This window comes from Juglans microcarpa x Juglans regia, chromosome 2D, assembly GCF_004785595.1.
Source record: "Juglans microcarpa x Juglans regia isolate MS1-56 chromosome 2D, Jm3101_v1.0, whole genome shotgun sequence".
Taxonomy (NCBI): domain Eukaryota; kingdom Viridiplantae; phylum Streptophyta; class Magnoliopsida; order Fagales; family Juglandaceae; genus Juglans; species Juglans microcarpa x Juglans regia.
The window spans coordinates 12012433-12032623 of NC_054596.1; the positions used below are offsets into that span (position 1 = coordinate 12012433).

The window sequence follows — 20191 nt, forward strand, 5'->3', positions numbered from 1 at the left end:
ACAAGCAATCTGCAAATTACGGATCCCTAACAAATTAAAAATTAAAGAGAGAGAGAGAGAGAGAGAGAGAGAGAGAGAGAGAGTAAGAGAAAAACGGACCTCCAATCACACACACACATATAATATATATGTGTATGTATGTATGTCTGTAACTAGCAGAGGCAAGAGAGACGGAGAAGCGTTCAAATTCAAAACGATTTACGTGCCTCCAATATCGGTGTCCGTCCACCCTTGCACTTTCTTTTTTCTTTCTTCCTTCCTTCCTTTCTTTCAACTCTCCCCTTCCTCCATCTGTCCCCCAGCCAACCGTACGGACTCCCACTAAAAGCTCTCTCTCTTTCTCTCTCTCGATTTCTCTCTCCATTTATTTTCTAACGACTTGATTTGGCTGATCAGCAAGACATTTTAATTTGCCTCGTCGAAACTCCATCCACCGGTAGGTTTACCATCGGTCTCCCCCTGTTCTCACTCTGCTTTTCTTAATTTGCTTCATTTCTCGTCCAAGAGAATTAATTAACTCATCATTACCACTAAGTTTTCGTCTTTGATTTTCCTTGTTGGTTATGCATGCATGGCTCCTGCATGATTAAAGACGAAGGCGCTATTTAGCATCAGCTGGATCATCATTTTAATTGCACCTGCTAATCAAACGTAAGCTGCTTTATCACCCGGTTTGCGATTGAGGAAAAATATTCAGTTCCGTTTTTGCTCCATCTTTCCTGCTGTCTTTATCGCACATGGAAAGAATTGGACGTTCCGTGTTTCGCTTTTCGTTTTCGTGCAATTGATCTGATCCGGTCCAGAATCTGATCATGGACTATATATGATTTTGTAATGTTCAGGATCTCTCAAAATAGACCTCGTTCTTTCAATTCTCCTGAAGATTTTCGGGGACCTAGATTGTGGTTGTTATCTTGAGCATCTCCTTTTTCTCTCCAGTACTATAAAATCCAAGTTAAATAAATGACGACCATTTTTTTAATTTTTATACTGACTACTTGTTAACATCCTTGTTTTCGAGTTACTGTCAACCAGTATTATCCAAATTTTCTTCTCCTTTCCTACGTTTCTCTGCTGCCAAATGGAGCATTTTTCGAATCTCATTTTTTCAAAAATATTTATCGTGAGAGCGCTTGATTCTTCGAGCTGCTAGCTAGGGTTCAATTATCGAGTTATATATACAAACGCATAAACGTTTTAGTTCTGATTTTGTTTCTTCTTGTGGTTTGGCAGGTAGAGATTAAAACAGAGGGAAACACGTAAATTCCTTCCCCGACCGAGGAGGTGACAGCAATGTCGACTTCCGAGTCGGTCCTACAGGCCCTGGCGAGGAAGCCATCTCGCAGCGCCGCCATGACCACCTTCTCCATGGAGGTCTTCGACAACGAGGTTGTCCCCTCGTCCCTTGCCTCTATTGCTCCCATCCTCCGAGTCGCTAACGAGATCGAAAGCGAGCGACCTCGAGTTTCTTATCTCTGTAAAGTTCTCTATATCTCCCTCATCTATCTTTACGTCTGTATGTATGCATGCACGTGTTTGTAACTAGGGTTTTGGTGAATGTTGATGTTGTGAATTCGGCTGTGTGACACTGCGAGTGTGCCGAAAGTGATTTCTGAAAGACTGCAAGTGTATGTTTTTGCTAGTTTTTCTGAAAGTACATTTCTGGTTGGTTATTGTGGAAGGTCGATTCTATGCGTTTGAGAAGGCGCACAGGTTGGATCAAAGCTCGAGTGGGCGTGGCGTGAGGCAGTTTAAGACAGGGCTCCTGCAACGGTTAGAAAGGGTACTGGCTTCTCTGTCCTTTTTCTCAAAATTAAATTTGATAGATCTGAAAAGTTAAGTTCATTTGAAAAAATATCTGTTTTCGGATTAATAGCATCAAGCCAAATGCATATTTAAAATTGAGCTAATATAATATAAATTTGTATTTATCTAATTCATTTAAATTCAACTTAGATTATTTATTTACTTTCTATATAATAATAAAATATTATTAATTTAATATTTTTTTATTTAATTTATTTTTATCATATTTTATATTTAATAATAACAAATCAAACCAAATTTCTTAATTATAAAAAATACCCACATATTTGATGAGAAATAAATATTATAGTGTTTGGTTAAGTTACTCATGACTCTCGCATATTTGGTGAGTTACTGTAGTTAATATCTATATAGTCTAAATTTATATAGACATGCCTAATTCAATGTGAAGGTGTTTAAGTGTCTTATTAGCTAAATTTGGTTAAAGTTAAATTTTAACCAAGTTAATGAGAGTGATCTAATATAAGCTTAGAATAGGTAATACTAATTATCATTACAAATCTCAATATCTTTTTGTTATTTTATAATGTGACATCAAATAATTAAAAATTATTTATTATATTTTATTTGTGATTCTATTATTTAATATTATATAATAAAATATTTATTATTTAATATTATATCGTAAAATGATAAGAAGATGAAAATAATATATATTTTCTAGACTAGTACTTGAAGTTTGTGAAGGCAACAGTGATTGCAACCCAAGCGCGAGCGGTCCTACGTCTCAACGTCGGGGAGAGGAATGGCCGTCTTATAAAATTATATAACAGATTTAAATTTTATTTTACGATAAAGTATATCTCCGCACCACGTCTAATTATGCTATTTATAAATTTATTTTTATAAATCTAATACTTTTTAAATTTTTTTACTAATTTTAAATGTATCATGCTAGTGGGCGGCTAGCGGTTACTGCTGGGCATACCACTTCATTTCAATTTCTTTTTTTTTTTTAATATTTTTAATTATTAAAAAAAATACAACTATACTAATTGTTATTTTTTTAGTTATTAAATAAGAAAATTAAAATATTTGAACGGTAATTTTAAACAGTAATTTTGACTAACATTTTCCATTTCAAATACTTGATGAATGAAGGTTAGGGACTGAGGGTGCATTCATCCAGGAGATCATTAGGAACATAGATTTTGATTCTCAAGTTATGATCCGTTATTTTTTACCCAATTAGATAGGTCGATATACACCCCTATTAAACTTAATTAACCTATTATATGACAGTTGATTAATCTATTCTTTCTTCCTCAAAAAAAAAAAAAAAACTATTCTTTCTTCCTCATTTAATATAAACACAACTATTGAAAATTTTCAGCTTAGATTTACGCCGATGATTAGTTATTAACTATAGACTAGATTAAATCTTTGAGTTAGTTATAAGGACTTTTATAAGCTTTGCTATTCATTATCCTCATACATTACACATCATATTTATTTTTTTTAGTTTTATTCTTCTTAAACTAATTAAATTCTTCTATTAATCATCTATTTACCACATATTTGATAAGAGAAAAAATAAAAAAAATGTGGTATGTGAGGATGATGAATATAATTTTTTTTTTTACTGGATCATAAACTATTTTATCTATTAAGGGTTTGTTTGGAAAAAGTTTCAATCTCATAATTCTGATATGATCTCATCTCTCCTACTTTCCAAATGTCACTTAAATACAAATACTTTCAAACTAATCATTACATTTTTTTTTCAAACTAACCATTACAATTTATCCAAACTTTCAAACAAAAAATAAAAAATAATTCAACTTTTTTAAATATCAAATAAAAATAATATTAAAAAATTATTTTCTAATAATATTTTAATTTTATAATATTTTTTCAATTTTTTCTCTTTCTTTTTCAAAATCTCATAAAATATTAAACTATTTCACTATTATACATAAATTTTCTTATTACTATTTACAAAATTATCATCTCAATAAGCTATCCATATCCAATAAGCGTCCATCCGGATCCACCTGTTGCAACTTGTAACGAGGGGTTTTGGTAAACTGGGGACATTTACGGTTTTACCCGCTGTCATGGAAAGAACAGGACCGTGGTTTTCTTATAGGTTAGAGAATGGGCTCGGTTCACAAGTGTTTTACTATGTTTTTTTTCCCCTTCTCTGAGTTAACCGATACTATTTCATTATTGAGTGAAATTTTATGGAAAATTGTAAACTTCATCATTCCACCAGATTGAAGGCATGATTATATTATGTTCCGAATCGAAGCGATAATTTGATACCTTGTAAAAGGATAACTGTGAGGTAAAGAATAATTTCTCCGTGCATTTTTCTGCCAGAATGACCCTCCCTTCCTTTTTCTCTCGACATTTTCTAAAAGCAGATTTCAATTGGGTTGTTAGGACTATAATCTTGAGGCCGCAGTTATAGTACAATTAGTATAATTATGGGTGACTTACCATTTTTTTCATCTGAGCTCGACGATGAATACACCATTTTATTTTTCAAACTAGTACAATACACCATTTTTTGTCAAACTAGCTGGGAAAATATTACATCCCATCAGAAGTGAAGAGTTTGAATGTAGAAATTTGGAGGTAATCTTTTCTCACAGTCCATTTGAAGCGTAAGGATAATTGGTTCGACTTTTTTGACTCAGGACAATGCTTCTAGTCTTGCCTCTCGGGTGAAGAAGACGGATGCAAGGGAAATTGAAAGCTTTTATCAGCAATACTATAAACACTATGTTAGTGCTCTGGACCAAGGGGAACAGGCAGACAGGTATTTAAACAATTGCTATACTTCTGCTCTTGTTATTTTTCTCGTTTGTTTGTGGAGGACTGAAAGCTCCTGTAATATGCTTATTATATTCCAATTCTCGACAGAGCTCAACTCGGAAAAGCTTATCAGACAGCTGGAGTGCTATTTGAAGTGCTTTGTGCTGTTAATAAAACTGAGAAAGTTGAAGAAGTTGCTCCTGAGGTAGACTAATTAATTGTCATTTTATTTTGATGTTGTCCTGATTCGGGTGATTTTCTGCCCGTGTCAGTCTTTTTTGAAACGCCCACTATCCGATGGCATAAGCTTGTTTGCAACAATGTCTCTATGAGCAGATTATCGCGGCCGCCAGAGATGTCCAAGAAAAGACAGAAATTTATGCACCGTATAATATTCTTCCTTTGGATTCCGCCGGGGCTTCACAGTCTATCATGCAGCTTGAAGAGGTATTCCCCTGTTGTGATTAATGTCGACAGCGTCTTGTTTTTTTATGCTTAGTTGAGGTGGCATTCAAGTTTCCTGCTTTCTGTTTATACCAGGTTAAGGCTGCTGTGGCTGCACTGTGGAACACTCGTGGCTTGAGCTGGCCCAGTGCGTTTGAGCAACACAGGCAGAAAGCAGGAGATTTAGACCTCCTTGATTGGCTGAGGGCCATGTTCGGGTTCCAGGCATGTTTTAACCGAGAAGAGAGAAAAAGATAGATACATGGTTGAATTGGGCCTAGGAGTCACTTTAAGATCTTCAGCAAGTGTCTAATGCATTTGGTTTATTTTTTCTGACTACAGAGAGACAATGTCAGGAACCAGAGGGAGAATTTGATTTTGCTACTTGCTAATGCTCATATAAGGCTTCATCCCAAGCCTGAACCTCTTAACAAGGCATGCCCCAATTTCTCATTTTTGAATTCTAGTTTTGTCTACACTTTTTATGCCCCAGCAATTGTAGTTTCTTTTGTCCCTTTGATGATGGACGGTGATATGGCTGTTCCTGCATTTAAACGCTTGAGCAACTTTGAAGTTTAGAACTGAAGTGGGATATGTGTGTATGCATCTGCTAGTTACTTTACTGACAATCTGAACAGTGTTTCATGAGATTTTCTGCTTTATTTTGGCTCACGATCATAAACCCTGAGCACCGTCTTATATGGCTAGCCTGCCTTATGTATGATTTTAAACTATTGGCCGTGGCTAAACCTTTCTGATATTTCTTTGAATTTTTATGCAGCTTGATGAACGTGCTGTTGATGCAGTTATGAACAAGCTCTTCAAGAATTACAAAACATGGTGCAAGTTTTTGGGACGAAAACACAGTTTACGGTGAGATAACCATATCTACATTTTTACTGGTTCAACTTGAGCTCTTATGCATGATGTGGAACTTAATGCTAAAATAGACAAATCCCATTCCCTATAGGCTTCCTCAAGGTCAGCAAGAGATACAGCAGAGAAAGTTGCTATACATGGGCTTATATCTTCTTATTTGGGGAGAAGCAGCTAACATTCGCTTCATGCCAGAATGTCTATGCTATATATTTCATAATGTGAGTACTGCTCTCATCTGTGTGAATTCCTTTCTTGGTAATTTTTCATCTGATTTTTCCATCCATTGTATTCATTATAGATTATTACATTTTTGATAATGATGGAGACTTTACTTTCAGATGGCTTACGAACTCCATGGCCTATTGGCTGGAAATGTTAGCATTGTCACTGGTGAAAATATTAAGCCTTCTTATGGTGGTGATGATGAGGCATTCCTGCGGAAGGTTATAACGCCCCTGTATCGTGTAATAGAAAAGGTATGTTCTTGGAAGTTCATATCTGCTGGTTCAAACTTCAGATCTTTATTTTTGATATGAGAATGCTGCTGATGCCAGGAAGCCGAGAAGAGCAGAAATGGTAGAGCTTCTCACACTGCCTGGTGCAATTATGATGATCTGAATGAGTACTTCTGGTTCGTATGGGCTTGATATCAAGTTGCTGATTGAATATTGAGATTTTATTGCTTGTTTGGGTCTCTCTCCTTTTTGAAGATTTTATTTTTCCTTGCATTTTTCTAGGTCGTCTCATTGCTTCTCTCTTGGTTGGCCTATGCGTGATGATGGTGATTTTTTTAAATCAACACGTGATATAGTACAGGTATTCTAATACTCTGAGAAGTTCCTACCACATTTCTGAAATTAGTTTGTGGCTTCATCTTAGAATAACTACTATAACAGGGAATGAAGTGTTCTGGAGAAAAAGCTGGAACCACAGGCAAATCATACTTTGTTGAGACCAGAACATTTTGGCACATTTTTCGAAGTTTTGATAGATTGTGGACCTTTTATATTCTGGCTCTACAGGTACTTTATTGCTACAGATTGGAAATACTAGGCTGAAGTTTCTTTTGTTGGCTCTTATTGAGTATGCATGTATCTATACTCAATGTTTTTGATATGTATTACAGGGAATGATCATCATTGCCTGGAAAAAGATTAAACTAGTAGATATATTTCAAGCAAAAGTCCTATTCGATCTATCCACGATATTCATCACTGCAGCCATTCTTCGTTTCCTTCAATGTATGTTATGCTCACTTACAGCTGCAATGCTCATTTATATTCAATTGTTATTAATTCTTTATAAATAGCCACTTTGAATATATGCTGCTTGTATCTCTCTTTCTAAGCATCTTATACTGTAAAGTAGTTAGTTAGTGCTAGCGACAATGTTTACTTAAACTTGGAGAGAAGTCTGTAATTTATCCTAATACTTTAAAATAAACACGAATTCCTGTTAGGAATAATTCTATCAATCATGTTTGAATCAGCGTCTAAAACTAGATAAATTATAAGCAGGATTCTTGGAATAAGATTCTTGGAATAAGATTTCTTCAATACATAGCAGTACTTATAAGCAGGATTTCCACATAAGAAATATTTTCAAATAATATCCAGTTTCCAAATGTACTTATATAGTTGCAAATGTTTTAGATATTATCTATAAAATAAATGCTTTTGAGGACTGGATACAAACCTGATTTATTTTTCATTTCTGCATTTTGTGGTTATTGCATTATTATGGAGCCTCATTATTGGTGGTTAATCTCACTTTGTAAAACAAGACACTTTCTTCGATAAATATGTAAAAGAAGATGCTTCCTTAGATAAGGCAGAATGTGCATTCAGAAGGAAGTTACCTGGCTTCTTTCATTGATTTTTAAAGACTTTCCCACTTATTTTGACAAATTTGTGAACTTATAATGTCTTTTTCACAAAACTGACAGTTCTTGTTTCTTGGACAAAGTACAGTTTCCACCCTCGAACCATGGTTGTTTTACACTTTGCACTCCAAACTACCACAATTGACACAATACACCCTCTAACTACTAGAAACTGATAGCAACCTTGTCCCATTTTGGCTGTTATGGTGGATGCAAAATAGGTAAAAATAGGCAGTGTACCACAATCTTGATGATTGGATCTTAACAAAGGGTGGGCATTGCAACTTTTTGTTCGTTTAAGGGTGCAATGTGCTCGTTTTGGTAGTTTAGGTGCAAAGTGTAAAATGCTTTATAGTTTGAAAGTGGAAATTGGGGTTTCCCCTTGTTTTCAAATATATTGCTCATGAGTTATAAATTATGGGATGTTGTGGCTATCTGTTGTAGTTGAGAGCTTTTGCAAAGTAAAGATTCAAATAAGGTAGATTTTCCTTAATTTCTCCAAGTTGGACCTATTTGGATCCTGTTGGAAAGTGAAAAACAGTTTGGGTACACTATATGAGTGATGTATATGTGGAATTCATGGTGTCAGTTCATTGGGATAAATTATAGGACTCATCTATATGCTTACATATACATTTAACATGTGATCAATTTATATTCGATTTTCTATTAGTATGTTGGCCAACGAGAAAGATGTACGTCTGAGACTGTCTATTATAGATAAGCCATTGTAGCCAAATCACATTAGTCCCTTTTCTTTATTCCAAGTATCCAAACAAACCAGCAAAGGCTGCTGTGGCAGAGACAACAGCAAAAGCACTAGTCTCCGTTGATCACCTTCTTTAATCTATATGTGCTTAGATTTCACATTAAGTCCATTTGCAACTTTAATTGCATCTACTGGGAAGTTGAACTCACCTGTTTTTGTTCTTCTTTTTGATTGGGACACAAAGGAGGAGGGTTAGGGTCCCAAATTGCTCAGGCATGGGACTTGATATGAGCTTTGTATAGTTAGGACTCTCCACAAAAGAAAGTTGTTAGCATGGGAGCCAATGAAAATAATAATCTCACAAATGCACTACCACCTCCCAATATAGGGAGAATTATTTGGTTTCTATGTAGCTGTTGGATCATTGCTTTACTCCTGTATCTGGTATTGTTTTCAGCTGAGATGGTATTTGTATTGAAGCAAGTTACGGCAGTTTTGCCACTTCAATTTTGCAGCTGACAGTTTTTCTCATCTTTTTCTTTTATTTTGTTTTAGGTAATTTGGACCTTTTTCTGAACTTCCCAGGATATCATAGGTGGAGGTTCACTGATGTGCTGAGAAATATTCTCAAAATAATCGTTAGTCTTGCATGGGCCATCATTCTTCCGGTTTTTTATCTGCACTCATCTAAAATGGCTCCTAAAAACATTAAAGATATGTTGTCATTTCTTGGTGAAGTGAAAGGCATTTCCCCTCTATATATCATGGCTGTAGCCATCTATTTGCTCCCAAATTTACTGACAGCTGCTTTGTTCGTCTTCCCGATGTTCCGTCGTTGGATTGAAAACTCAGATTGGCATATCATTAGGTTCCTCTTGTGGTGGTCACAGGTAATTCTGTTGCTCTGCGCTTCTTATATCCTATGTTTTCTTGCATGTCTTGTATCATCATTCCTTAGGCTTGCCCAGGTTCTTAACTGGTTGGGCGTTTGTTAAGCAAGCCAGTTGCAAGAGACTATAAGATGAAAGTAGCTGGGAAATCTACCGTAGCAAATATTGTATGAAATTGGGAAAAAAGATATTCTGCCTTGTTCACAACTGCAGATGGTGTTTCAAAAGTTTTGTGCACATGGGAGTGGAATCTATGCGCTTATGTTGGTTATGTTGTGAAGCAATTAACTTGCTCCCCATCAAGTAGATGTTCGACTAAAAATGCGTTCAAAAAAGTCCTTGGCACATGAACATAGGACCTTTAGGTTTTTGAGTATGTAGCGGGTCAACAAAGATAACTAATAGATGAGATGGGTTAAAATCTGTAGAGTGTACTCTTATAGCTAAATTCGTACTTCGAAGGGCAACGTATTGAGAATCAAACAATGTTGCATTCTTTTCAATTTTATTTTATTTTTCCTTCTTTTTTTCGGTGCCTCTGTTTTTCACAGATTTTTGTCAATAGGGAGTATGATAATTCCGATAGATACAGAAAAGAAAAAGAAAAGATACAAACTATGGGATTCGGAATTCAGTTCTAAGTCACGTTTTATACTGACACCATTGGATTAGAAATAAATTTTGCCTGGCTGAGGCTTCAAACATAATTGGTTGAACTTAAACTCACTTAAAAATTCCCTTATTTGGAACACCAATTGTAAAAACACAGATCTAGTTTTACTAAGTTAATCTGAAGCTACTTTATTGATCCTGGTCGCAGAGCACCATATATATGTGTGTGTGTGTGTCTTTTACTTTTTCTTTTGTTTTCAGCATCCCCAGGCCATAATAAATACTGTTATATTGCTTTCTTACTTTTATGCAGCCAAGAATATATGTTGGGAGGGGAATGCATGAAAGTCAGTTCGCCCTGATAAAGTGTGTATGACGTGGAAACACACTAATCTTTATCCAATGATTTACAATTCAGTATTTCAGTTTTTGTTGGGTAGAAGTTTGCTTCATTTGTGTAGATAATTTTCTGATTTCAGGTATACTATTTTTTGGTTGGTACTTCTGAGTTCCAAGTTTGCATTCAGCTATTTTGTCCAGGTATTGGTCGGCGGTGATTCTTAATCTTTCTATGTAAAAGAGATATGTGAGGTGGTTGGATTTTCAGTTAAGCATTTTGTCTCTTCTTCTCTAGATAAAACCGTTGGTGAAGCCGACACGTGACATAATGAATATTCGTCGTATTGACTATGACTGGCATGAATTTTTCCCTGAAGGTATCTATATGCTGTTTCTTCATTCTTTTCATGTTTTCCAACTTAGGGGCCTGTTTATGCTAAGGTTCTGTTGTCAATGCAGCAAAAAAGAATTATGGAGCACTTGTGGCACTCTGGGTACCGGTGATATTGGTATGTGTTACTTTATCTTTCCAATTTTCAGTCTGATATTTTGTTACTTTGTTCAGTTTGTCAGGGATGACACCTCCTACAGTATCCTTTGGCAATGCATCTCATATCACATTGTAAGTTCAATGCAGGTCTATTTCATGGACACTCAAATTTGGTATGCCATTTGCTCGACTTTATATGGTGGTGTTCTGGGGGCCTTTGATCGTCTAGGAGAGGTGACCCATTAGAATGATCTTTTCTTCTTTGTATTTTTTTCTGTCCTAAATTATTCATGACATATTTTATCGTATTACTTGATGGATCATCATGCATCCTTTAAGGTGAATTATCTGCCCATTTTGTTTTGCGTTCATACTTCTCTATTTTTTGTTTGTAAGCACAAAAGATTAGCCAAAGCTAGGTTAATTGGGCCCTTTTTAATTTTCCAACAATACCTGGGTAGCATAACTCAATATTGGTGCTCTTGATAGTTGGATCAAGGATTACAGAATCGAAATGTGGACTTTTGGGTTGTTCATTTTGAGTTTTACTGAAGTCATTGTTATTTACCTCCCACATTACCATCAAGGAGGCATAAGAGAATTCCTAGAAGTGGGAGATGTATCATATCAAGAGTACATGACATTCTATATTTATTTCTACATCTTGGTAAACTACATTCTGCTGCTACATTGTCAGTGAATCATTAGGTGGGTATTCCAGGCTTCATTAAACTCTTTGTCTCTGTCTGTCTCTCTCCAATTTTAACAGGCACACTCTTTCCAGAATTAAGAAATATTAACATACGGCCATCATTTTCTTTTAATTCAAGTGAATATCTTAGTCTTCCACTCGTATCATTTGGCTATTGATGCATCTCACTTATGTTAGTGAGGAAACCCTTGGATTGATTTAATTTTATGTGATCAACGAGATAAAATATGATAGTGGCATAGCAACAACTCCATGGCTTGTAGACTTGTGCCCAACTATTTTGACTTGAGCTTTGAGGCCTGTTTATGTTATTTTCTTTTTTTCTTTTTACAGATACGAACTCTTGGCATGCTAAGGTCAAGGTTCCAGTCCTTACCTGGCGCATTCAACACATATTTGGTGCCTTCTGATAGGTCACAGAAAAGGGGATTCTCGTTATCCAAGCGTTTTGCTGAGGTTGCACTTATGCCTTCAAAACTTTTGTATATTATTGATTACCCTAAGTTGAGTAGAGACATACGAGTGTACTCTTCATGTTTAATTAAAATCTTATTCTTTTATAGATCACGACAAGCAGGAGAAGTGAAGCTGCCAAATTTGCTCAGTTATGGAATGAAGTAATATGTAGTTTCCGTGAGGAAGATCTACTAAGCGACAGGAAAGGCCCTTGAACCAGTTTTCTGTTTTTCACCTATACTATCTTTTTATTCATCATGCAGTTAAACTGAGTGGCTCCTTCTAAATGCAGGGAAATGGATCTTTTGATAGTTCCTTATTCATCGGATCCAAGTCTGAAAATAATTCAGTGGCCACCTTTTTTGCTTGCCAGCAAGGTTAGTGTAATCCTTCTTCAAAATATACTGTATCTGTCACTGCTTTTTATTTTGACTGTTTGTCTACATTGAAGATCCCAATAGCATTGGATATGGCTGCTCAATTTCGATCCAAGGACTCTGATCTTTGGAGGCGCATATGTGCGGATGAATATATGAAATGTGCTGTGATTGAATGCTATGAATCTTTCAAGCATGTTCTGAATGCCTTGGTGGTTGGCGAAACAGAAAAAAGGTTGTTATTGGCACCTCTTGGTTACTAATTTGTAAAGTATATATTCAATCAATCCTAGATTCTTTACCCAAAATAATCAAATTTAATGTATGTGATTCCTATAAAGTGTATATCCTAGTTATATTTCAAGATTTCCAATTTTCCTCCGCCTGGCTGACACTAATTCATAATAATTAACAGGATAATGGGCATCATCTTCAAAGAAGTTGAAAGTAACATTTCAAAGAATGCACTTCTTGTAAATTTCAGAATGGGCCCTTTGCCTACTCTTTGCAAGACATTTGTGGAGCTTGTGGGGATCTTGGTGAGTTTTTGGAGAAAAACTACTCGTCATAGCCGGTGGTTGTGTTTGTGTATGCATGACCATCATATGATTGAAACTCCTGTCTTCCTTTCCTTTTGCAGAAAGACAGCGATCCATCCAAGAAAGATACAGTGGTGTTGTTGCTGCAAGATATGCTAGAAGTAGTTACTCGTGATATGATGGTGAATGAGATCCGGTTGGTTAACTTTGTTGCAATCAGTCTGTTCGGAAATTATGTTAGAAGTTTAATGGTATATTATGGTGCTTGCTTTCTCTCATATAATATATGTCATTCAGTGAACTGGTAGAAGTTGGTCATAGCACCAAGGATTCTGGAAGGCAACTTTTTGCTGGCACCGATGCCAAACCTGCTATAGTGTTCCCTCCTATAGTCACTGCACAATGGGAAGAACAGGTAAATTATTGAAAGTTACTAATAGTAATGGAAGTATAAATTCTACATTTGGTTTCTGTAAACATTACACAATTTTGTTGCATGCCACTGTTTGTAGATAAGACGCCTCTATATACTATTGACGGTGAAGGAATCTGCCCTTGATGTACCAACAAATCTTGAAGCACGCAGAAGGATTGCCTTTTTCACAAATTCATTGTTCATGGATATGCCACGTGCTCCACGAGTTCGTAAAATGCTCTCATTCAGGTCTGATATATATTTCAAATGATGGCTTCAAATATTTGTCCACTCTGTCTTGGTTGGTTCTTTCTGAAAAAATCAGCCATTTGAAGTATTGCTTCTAGACATGTGCTCATAGAAAAATAACAACTTTTATGGGACAGAGGTATACTTGCTGAAAGTTATCAACTAGTGGGTTAATTATCAAGGGACAGAATTAGACTTGCCAAAAATTATTAGTACTCCTATGAATTTTACTTGTGTGTCTATATCAAATATTGGTACCCACCTGTGTTAGTTTCTGTAAATTTTGCTTGCCATATTATATGCAATTACAAATGCCTAGCGAATGTGTCATAACTTATTCTTTATGATACTACAATTACTTTTGAGTTTCCAATAAATTGTTTCATGAATTGCAGATGAAGCCTTTAAGCTTTTGATTATATTATTAGCCTTGTCACATGGTTGCTAAATCATTTTTCTTGCCATTGAAAGTGTCTTGACTCCATACTATAGCGAGGAAACTGTCTATTCTAAAGCTGACCTTGAGATGGAAAATGAAGATGGTGTATCAGTCATATATTACCTTCAAAAGATTTTCCCAGGTTTGTGATATGTGAATATGCACTCTAACACTGTTTAATGGTGTACCTGAACTATGTTTAAAGTGAATTCATTTTGCTTGGTGTTACTAATTTAGAAATCATATTGTGACTTGATTAGATGAGTGGAATAACTTCATGGAGCGACTGAATTGCAAAAACAATAGTGAGATATGGGAAAATGAAGAGAACATATTGCATCTTCGTCACTGGGTCTCTTTAAGGGGACAAACTCTGTGCAGAACAGGTATTTATGCTTTATTCTCTCAATTAATTACATCTCCTGGTTTTGGTCTTCAGTCTAAGTATATTTTAGCATTGCAGTTAGGGGGATGATGTACTACCGACGGGCTTTGAAGCTTCAGGCTTTTCTCGACATGGCTAGTGAAAAAGGTTAGTGTATATTAGCTTTTTCTTTTTTAACATCTGGCAAAGAGTGATAATCATGTGTGAGCATGGGCTTACTGATGCCTTTGTACCTGTGGCCTCTACTTTTTGTTGATGTGTGTTTATAACTTAATTTTTTTCTCCTCAGATGCAGCATATTGTCTACTCTAGTATGTTGTCTTTTGGAGGTAATTATGTTGGCATCTGACCCTTTTTTTCTTTTCTTCACAATCAGAGATACTTGAAGGCTACAAGGCTGTCACAATTCCATCAGAGGAAGATAAGAAAAGTCAGAGATCGCTATATGCACAATTAGAGGCTGTGGCTGACATGAAATTCACATATGTTGCTACATGTCAGAATTATGGGAATCAGAAGCGCAGTGGAGATCGCCGTGCAACAGATATTCTTAATTTGATGGTTAAGTATGTTCTCCATCTGATGAAGCTGATAGTGTTATGCAATTTGAATTCTTTGAGGATTTTGATGCTGCATTCATTGTGTTCAAGAATATGATTCTTGATTCTTCTTTGTACAGTAATCCCTCTCTTCGTGTAGCATATATAGACGAAGTTGAGGAGAGAGAAGGCGGAAAGGTACAGAAGGTTTACTACTCTGTATTGGTCAAAGGTGTTGATAACCTAGATCAGGTGATTACTCTTTCAAACACTGAACAAAACCACTGTTTTGATTTACAATCACCATACTGACCATTGTTGTATCTTCTTTAAAGGAAATCTATCGGATAAAATTGCCAGGATCGGCAAAGATAGGAGAAGGGAAGCCTGAAAATCAGAACCATGCTATAATTTTTACTAGAGGGGAAGCTGTCCAGACCATCGACATGAACCAGGTTAGTCAATAGAATTTTGAAGTCATCATGGTTCCTCTATCTATTATTTGGGCCAACTGTGATCATTTACTTCGTCAATTTCTCATAGGATAATTACTTGGAAGAAGCTTTTAAGATGCGTAACCTTTTGGAAGAGTTTAATGAGGACCATGGAGTGCGTCCACCTACGATTTTGGGTGTTCGTGAGCATATCTTTACCGGAAGGTTGGATGAAGTCCATTTATCCAGTGCTTTTTTTTCAATCTTAATATTTAGATCCTACAACATTATTTCTAAACATTCTAGCATCTGCACTGCAGTGTATCTTCATTGGCTTGGTTTATGTCAAACCAAGAAACGTCATTTGTTACCATAGGCCAAAGAGTGCTTGCAAGACCTTTGAAGTATGTTCTCTCTCTCTTGTCTTTTCCTTTTTTTATTAATTAAGATTCCCAAGGCAATTACTTTTTAAGTTTGCCTCATCTTGAACAGCAAGCCAGAATTCACTTGACATTTTCCATAGTGAGAACAGAGTTGGGATGAATGAATGGTGATTGTAATTGTATATTATACCCATAGATTACTTGAAAAGCTTGTCATGGATGCTCAAAATATAATTTTTTTTTGAGCTTCATTTGGTAGTGAATTTTATGACCTCTCTCTCTCTCTCTCTCTCTCTCTCTCACACACACACACACACACACACCCACCCACCCACCCACTCTTTTAATGTTTGGAATTCACATTTTCCCCCAAGACCATGCTACTATCAATATTTGGACAGTTTTTAGTATACAAGGTATATTGGAATGGGAAACTAACTTGTTGTCGTTGCCATTGTCATGAAAATCATCTAAATAAATATGGTGCAACAAAATTTTATATTCGGCTTTACTTCATTGGTTGTTCGTAGGGTTCGGTTCCACTATGGTCATCCAGATGTATTTGATAGAATATTCCACATTACTCGTGGTGGCATCAGTAAGGCTTCTCGTGGCATCAACCTGAGCGAGGACATATTTGCAGGTAGCGTCCTCAAAACTTTCATTTTCTCTGAGAGAATACTTCTTAACATGTGCTTTACCTATGCAGGTTTCAATTCAACTTTAAGACGAGGGAATGTTACTCATCATGAATATATCCAAGTTGGAAAGGGTAGAGATGTCGGGCTCAACCAAATCTCACTCTTTGAAGCGAAAGTGGCCTGTGGTAATGGAGAGCAGACGCTGAGCAGGGATATCTATCGATTAGGGCATCGTTTCGACTTTTTTCGCATGCTGTCGTTTTATTTCACGACAGTAGGATTCTACGTCAGTGCTATGGTAATAACCACAGAAAGTAAATTTAAATTGGATATAGTTGACCAAATCCCTCCTGTTTTTGTGAAATTAGGTTGTGTACCATTTACATCAATTTAATATGTAAAGGACAAGCATGAATATGAAGGAGAACTCATCGCTAAGTGCATAGATTTTCATTTAGAAAGTTAGCCAATTTTTCATGTGCTAAAAAGGACACTTTCTTCTTGTTATGCAGATGGTTGTCATTACAGTCTATGTTTACTTATATGGCAAACTTTACCTGTCATTGAGTGGATTGGAGAAGGAAATAGTTAGGTTTGCCAGGAAAAAGGGAGATGATCCTTTAAAGGCAGCAATGGCTTCGCAATCTCTTGTTCAAATAGGTCTTTTGATGGCCTTGCCCATGGTCATGGAGATTGGACTGGAGAGAGGGTTTGGAACTGCATTAGGTGACATAATAATCATGCAGATGCAGCTAGCTGCAGTTTTCTTCACGTTCTCACTTGGAACAAAGGTCCATTACTTTGGGCGCACCATTCTGCATGGTGGGGCAAAGTACAGAGCAACTGGGCGTGGTTTTGTGGTTCGTCACGAGAAGTTTGCAGAGAACTATAGGCTGTATTCAAGGAGCCACTTTGTGAAAGGGTTGGAGCTTATGATATTGCTTATAGTTTATAGGATTTATGGTTCAGCTGCTCCTGATCCTTCATCTTATACCCTCCTCACATTTTCCATGTGGTTTTTAGTGGCTTCTTGGTTGTTTGCTCCTTTCCTCTTCAACCCTTCAGGCTTTGAATGGCAGAAGATAGTGGAAGATTGGGATGATTGGACAAAGTGGATAACGAGCCGAGGCGGAATTGGTGTGCCAGCAAACAAGAGCTGGGAATCCTGGTGGGATGAGGAACAGGAACATCTGCTGTATACTGGATTTTTTGGTCGGTTCTGGGATATTGTTCTTGCTCTGCGCTTCTTTGTCTTTCAGTATGGAATTGTATATCATCTACATGCAGTAGGAGAAGACACAAGCATTAAAGTAAGTTGGCTATCGACATTTAGTTCATATTTCCATGAATTTTGTTCCATGAAAAGATGCAAGATTGTTACCCTAAAAACTTCAATCCTTCTGTATACTAAGCTCTTGCCCTTGGTTTAAAATTTTGAAAATTTCCTTGCAACAATGTCTATAAATTGCCAGTAAAATAATAAAATTAGGATCCAAGTGCTGCTATGATAGATGCACTACGGTGCATAAAGAGGAAGCACCTGGTTGCAGCTCATGGCTGAGTTACAAAACTAGGACTCTTTGGATAGATAGAATAAGTAACTGCTGCCATCTGCTTTTCCCCACCATAGATGAGTTCAAACGAAAAATTTGTTTTGGAATGGGTTAGAAGATCTTGTGAACTTGAGGATTTGAAAATTCATAAAAAATAGTTTCCCAGTAAAGAAAATTCTTCCTAAGATTTATTTATTTATTTACTTATTTTTATGTTGTTGCAGGTTTATGGTCTGTCCTGGCTGGTCATTGTAGCAGTCGTGGTCATCTTAAAGGTTAGTCTCAACCTCCAAGAACTTCATCTGAATTAAAAGAGTTTGTCTCTGGTCATGGCTTGGACTTATATTTCATTGGATGGTAAATATTGGACTGCAGATCGTGTCGATGGGAAGCAAGCAATTCAGTGCAGATTTCCAGCTGATGTTCCGTCTGATGAAGTTAGTCCTTTTTATTGGATGCGTATTCACCGTTTTTGTGCTATTTACTGTGGTTAATCTCACAGTCGGAGACATCTTTGCTAGCCTGCTGGCATTCTTGCCAACAGGATGGGCACTTCTGCAGGTACATGACTCATTTATTTCTTTTTCTTTTTCTTTTATTTTCCTGTAAACCATTCTCTGCAGTCCGCATAGTTTATCTATATTCTTGCATCTTTGGTTTGAAAACACGTCAGAACGAATTTTGCACTTCCTGGTTACTGAGTTGAAAGCATTTTAGAGAAACAAGCAGTCTGTTTTTAACTAGTCATTGAAGTGTTGGCTTTGTACGACAGATATCACAGGCTTGCAGGCCGTTCGTAAAGGGCATTGGAATGTGGGGATCAGTGAAAGCTCTAGCAAGAGGTTATGAATACATTATGGGGTTAGTAATCTTTGCGCCCGTGGCCATGCTGGCCTGGTTCCCATTCGTCTCAGAGTTCCAGACCAGGCTGTTATTCAACCAAGCTTTCAGCAGAGGCCTTCAGATTCAACGAATTCTGGCTGGTGGCAAGAAGAACAAGTAAAACCACCCATGCAGCATCAACATGATCTTCCCAGAAGAGATGAGAAAAAAGGAGATAGGGGCTTTTTTTCAGGAAGTTTTAGTCGTTATAGAGAACAATCAGGAAATGAAAACGCAGCATGCTTTATCTAGTGTGGTATCTCCATCTCCTGCTCGGGACCCATCTTTACATCTTGCGGGAAGTAACTGTCTTTTTGGTCCTTGTGAGGTCCTCACACTCGACAATAAAGGTTTCAATCCAAAGTTTACAAATCCTTGTTACTTGGTACGTGAATTGTGAGCAATATGCAATTAAAATGTATATCCAATTGGTATCATTCTTTCTTTCGTTATCCAAATGAAAGCATGAACATTTCAACCCCTAGGTTGGCTCAAGTGGTAAGGCGGCTTGGGTTATGCTCCCCCAAGTCTAAAATTCAAATCCTCTTGGAGCAAACAATTTCTAGGAGCATTTTTCTCTTGAATTATAGAGGTACACTTGTGAAAATCACCTTACTAAGGACTTGTGCACTTTCGGGATTAGTCGGAATGATGTTCCTAGACACCCAGTGCCAAAAAAAAAAAAAAAAAAGCATGAACATTTCTCTTTTATGAAAGCATAAACGAGAGGATATTATGTTTAACACAAATTTGAATCGTATTTGCAGTATGTAGTAACTAATGAAACATCATTTGAGAACATAAAATAGACTGGGGAGAGAACGAAAATTAAAGAATTGACAACATTTCACATAGCTAATCATTTGACTTTAAAATGGTAGTAACGCTTTAAAACCATTACAAGACAGAACTTCAGGAAGGGTAATTACAAGAGGAAGAGATTTTTTTTTTTTGAAAAAAGGGAACTGGAAATCACAATCAAATTCATTGATCTTCATCAATAAAGCTTATAGCCACGTACACAAATTTCCATAAGTCACTGTACTTCCTAAAACCCAGAGGTGCGAATTAGAGGATTAAAATAAAAAGGGACTTACATTTTTGCACTAACAATTAGAGAGCAAGATAGGTCAGGCTTGTTTACTCCCCAAATTGAGTAACAGTCAGACGGGTCACTGTTGCTGCGGCACGATGCAAGGGATGTCAAGAGGCCCGCTTCTTTAGTTATAGATTGTAATTGTATATTCATTAGTAGTGGGAGATAAATCCTGTAACTTTGCATGAAACCTCCAAGTTGTAGTGTGTCAAGACCTCAAGAAAAGTAGCCCATGGCCAAGCAGCCCATGTCTTGGCCA

At 36.5% G+C, this 20191-nt stretch overlaps 1 protein-coding gene across 1 annotated transcript; it reads left to right on the forward strand.

The window, feature by feature from the left end:
* The first annotated feature begins 563 nt into the window (after positions 1-563).
* On the forward strand, positions 564-19273 carry LOC121250502 (callose synthase 5). Its single transcript, XM_041149632.1, has 43 exons — positions 564-651; positions 1234-1477; positions 1683-1783; positions 4470-4591; positions 4696-4792; positions 4924-5034; positions 5128-5256; positions 5374-5466; positions 5813-5904; positions 6002-6128; positions 6249-6386; positions 6465-6541; positions 6648-6726; positions 6807-6932; positions 7037-7151; positions 9057-9391; positions 10317-10369; positions 10483-10543; positions 10638-10719; positions 10802-10851; positions 10980-11066; positions 11878-12000; positions 12108-12202; positions 12293-12377; positions 12452-12612; positions 12793-12916; positions 13018-13112; positions 13214-13331; positions 13429-13580; positions 14052-14161; positions 14280-14405; positions 14483-14551; positions 14781-14970; positions 15084-15195; positions 15279-15398; positions 15487-15602; positions 15698-15781; positions 16291-16403; positions 16470-16699; positions 16914-17711; positions 18179-18229; positions 18330-18515; positions 18727-19273. The coding sequence occupies exons 2-43, from the start codon at positions 1294-1296 to the stop codon at positions 18955-18957; spliced, it is 5748 nt and encodes a 1915-aa protein (XP_041005566.1). The 5' UTR covers positions 564-651; positions 1234-1293; the 3' UTR covers positions 18958-19273.
* Positions 19274-20191: the final 918 nt, after the last annotated feature.